The sequence below is a fragment of the Ursus maritimus genome, unplaced genomic scaffold (genome assembly GCF_017311325.1).
Source record: "Ursus maritimus isolate PB19 unplaced genomic scaffold, ASM1731132v1 scaffold_3, whole genome shotgun sequence".
Taxonomy (NCBI): Eukaryota; Metazoa; Chordata; class Mammalia; order Carnivora; family Ursidae; genus Ursus; species Ursus maritimus.
Genome location: NW_024425563.1, coordinates 94385406 through 94388439, shown reverse-complemented (window position 1 = coordinate 94388439; position 3034 = coordinate 94385406). Strand labels below are relative to the sequence as shown.

Here is a 3034-nt window from a genome sequence, read left to right as displayed (position 1 = left end):
GTGCTGTGTGTGTCATGGGGAAATAGCCTGACAGCCTGACAAGGGCCACCCTGGGCCGCCATGAGGACCGTCTTGGGGATACTCACTTGCACACGGGGCACCTCCAGGTCCCCCGCTCACAGTTGAGCTGTAGGTAGGACTCCAGGTCAAAGCACTGTGGGGAGGAGAGGTGGTTTCTCACATGGGGGCCAGGGGCGACCTGCCCGCACCCCGCGATCGAGCCATGTGCTTCTGGGACGATCTGCTCACGTGGTGAGAAGCCACGTGTGCCAGGCTTTCCCTGGGGCACCCCTTCTAACAGACGGACACTAGGGACAGCCCACACGGTCCTCATGGGGACTGGGATGCCACGCGACCAAAGAATTGGGCCTCTGTGCTGGTGAAGAATCCCCTCCAGACCACGGTGCCTCAGAAGACACCGCGGCGGGGCCCCAAGTATCACACGTAAGACCAAAACTCGTCCACGCACGTGGGGGTCGCTCCTGGGATGGCAGGACCGCACCTGCAGCCTTGTCGGCTTTGAGATGAGACCCCGAGGATGAAGGGCAGTGGTAACTGTCCTCAGAGACAGGGGAAGGATGGGGGAGGTTGGCCACCGGCCTGCTGGCTGCCTGTCCCCACCTGCCAGCAGAGGGGGCGACGGAAAACAGCCGTCAGAAGTCCTGGCAGAGCTCGCGGGGACCACCCACCTGGATGTGGCGGCAGTCGTGACCACGGGCGGGGAGCTGGATCCTGCGGAAGGTGATGGGGCACTTGAGGGACACCTTGATGGCCGTCTGCTCCACCCCGTCCTCGCCGTTGGGCCCAGGCGTGCCGGGGATGGTGCCGCTGCTGAAGTTGCGCTTTACTGGTGTCGACGGGGGAGAGGACTGGACTGAGAGGCCGCTGCTGGCGCCACAGCTCCAAGGGACCGCGTGGGGTTGACCGCTGCCCCCCCGCCCCACCTGGGGCCCCCGTTGCAGGGGACCCAGCCTTGTTGGACGCGGGGACGTTCCGGGTGGTGGCCGGGGCCACTCACTCTTGGTGATGCAGTGCTCGGCGGGCAGGAGACGCTTCTTGAGGAGACCCTGCAGCACCGAGCGGACGGATGGCCGGTGCACGAGCTGCAGCACGAAGAGGTGGGACTGCGGCGGGAGGAGCCGGTCAGGGGCCGCGGCCCGGGGAGCCTGTCCTGCTCTGGGAGCCCCCCGCGCCGCGGGCCGGCCCAGCCCACCCGGGGAGCCCCTTGTCCAGCCGTCGCCTGGGAGAACACCGGCACCCGAGAGCCCCCTGCCCGTGCCCGGCCTACAGCATCCCTGTGATCCCCCAGGGCCGGCGCGGGCGGGGGCTGCTCATCTGAGCCCGGCTGCCTCTCTTCGCCCCGCTCTGTCTGGAGCCCCGGTAACTCCCAGCAAGGCTTTGGGGACAGCCAGCCTGCAGGACTCCCGAGCCTCCTCGTGGGAAGACCGGCTCAGAGGCCTTCTCGCACGGGACCAGCACGAGCGCCCCGTCGAGGTAAGCGGGCCTCGCCAGAAAGCAGGGAGGCCGCTCGAAACTGTGGGGCCAGGAGAACAGACGGGCCTGGAAAGGGCGGGCTCCAGCGGGCCACGGCGGGGTAGCCTGGCCCTGCGGGGGCACTCACGCAGCAGCAGGCTGTGACCGTGATCTGGATGGTGTTGCGGCCCGGCTGGCACACGTGCTTCAGGTACAGGGGCTTGTGGGACGTCTTGTTGTCGCCGCGCTCGATGGTCAGCGGAGTGGCGTTCACGCTGACCTGCACCGAGGCCGGCCAGTTGGTGTTCATCTGCCGGTCCTCGTGGTGGTAGCACTTGAACTGCAGCTCCAGGTCGGGCCTGCACGGGCGGGCGGGCGCTGAGAACGGGCCGGCGCGGGGCAGGGGCCACACGCGGGGTGGGGGGCCCGCTCACCTCAGCATCAGGGTCTTGTAGACGGAGTCGCGGAGCTGGAAGGCATGGTTGCTCACGGCCAGGTTGTGCTGCAGGCGGAAGGGCTCCAGGACCACCCCGTCACGCACAGGGAAGGTCAGCCGCAGCTCGTCACAGGGGCCACTGCCTGGGAGCGGGCCACGCTGGTGTGAGCCGACCGCCTGCACCCCGGCAACTGGCATGGAGGACGCTGGGCTGCACGGCCCGCCCCACCCCCACTGCAGGGATGTGGTCATGGAGCACGGCCCCTCCTCCCCCGCCTCGGGGCCAGGGTGTGGGCGGCCTCTCTCCTGGGGCCCTGGCCGGCCATCACCTCCAACGGAATAGGGTCTTGGTGACCTGCCTTCCGTCCCGCCTCAGTCACCTGGCCCAGGGTCCCCTCAATTATGACTAGAGAACATGCCCCCGACCGAGAAAGAGGGTGCCGCTGGTGCTTTCAGAAGGGGTGGGAGGCTGAGGAGGTGTGAACGGACCACCTGCCATCATCCCAGGGCCTGAGCTAGGTTTCTAGGACCCTAGCTTCTGCTGTGGCAGTCCCCCCCAGAGCAAGGTGTTCTTAACCAGGAGTGGGCTTCAGGGGACTCATAAACCCCCTAAAATCATACACAAAGTTTTGTGTGCACATGTATCTTTCTAGAGAGAAGATCCAACCTTGAAAGATACACCAAGAAGTCTATGAGTAGAAGGTAAAGGTGTGGACTCCCCAACCCCCACGTTCCCTGCAGGACTCTGGGGTCCTGGGACCCCAGCCCAACCATCCTGAGAGCAGACGACACTCACTGGGGGGTGACGGGTGCAAGGAGCTCACGCTGGGCTTGAGGTCAGGCAGGAAGGGAGACTTGACCTCCTGGCTGGTGGACATGTAGGGAACGCTGCTGCCGGGGGTCATGGGCGGCGTGGGGCTCCCCGGCAGTGGGGAGCTGGGGTAGCCAGGGATGGAACGGGTGGGCTGTGGGGTCGAGCAAACAGTCAAGGTGGAATGGTGGGGGGTGGAGTTTGTTCTTGGAGCACCCGCCAGGAACAGTCAGGACAGAATCGGGCAGGGGGCAGCCCCGGAAGGGTCTGGCTGGCCACCCACACTTCCTCCTGCTCGGGCGCCCTCTCTTCAT

General features: G+C 66.4%; 1 protein-coding gene across 1 annotated transcript in view; it reads right to left on the bottom strand.

The window, feature by feature from the left end:
* Positions 1–3034, bottom strand: part of LOC103674680 (zinc finger MIZ domain-containing protein 2) — a 15088-nt gene that overhangs the window by 5763 nt on the left and 6291 nt on the right. The window contains exons 13-14 of the mRNA XM_040644471.1: positions 690–847; positions 87–154 (exon numbers count right to left, since the gene is read on the bottom strand). Of these exons, the coding sequence (XP_040500405.1) occupies positions 87–154; positions 690–847 (226 nt within the window). The remainder of the gene's footprint in view (positions 1–86; positions 155–689; positions 848–3034) is intronic.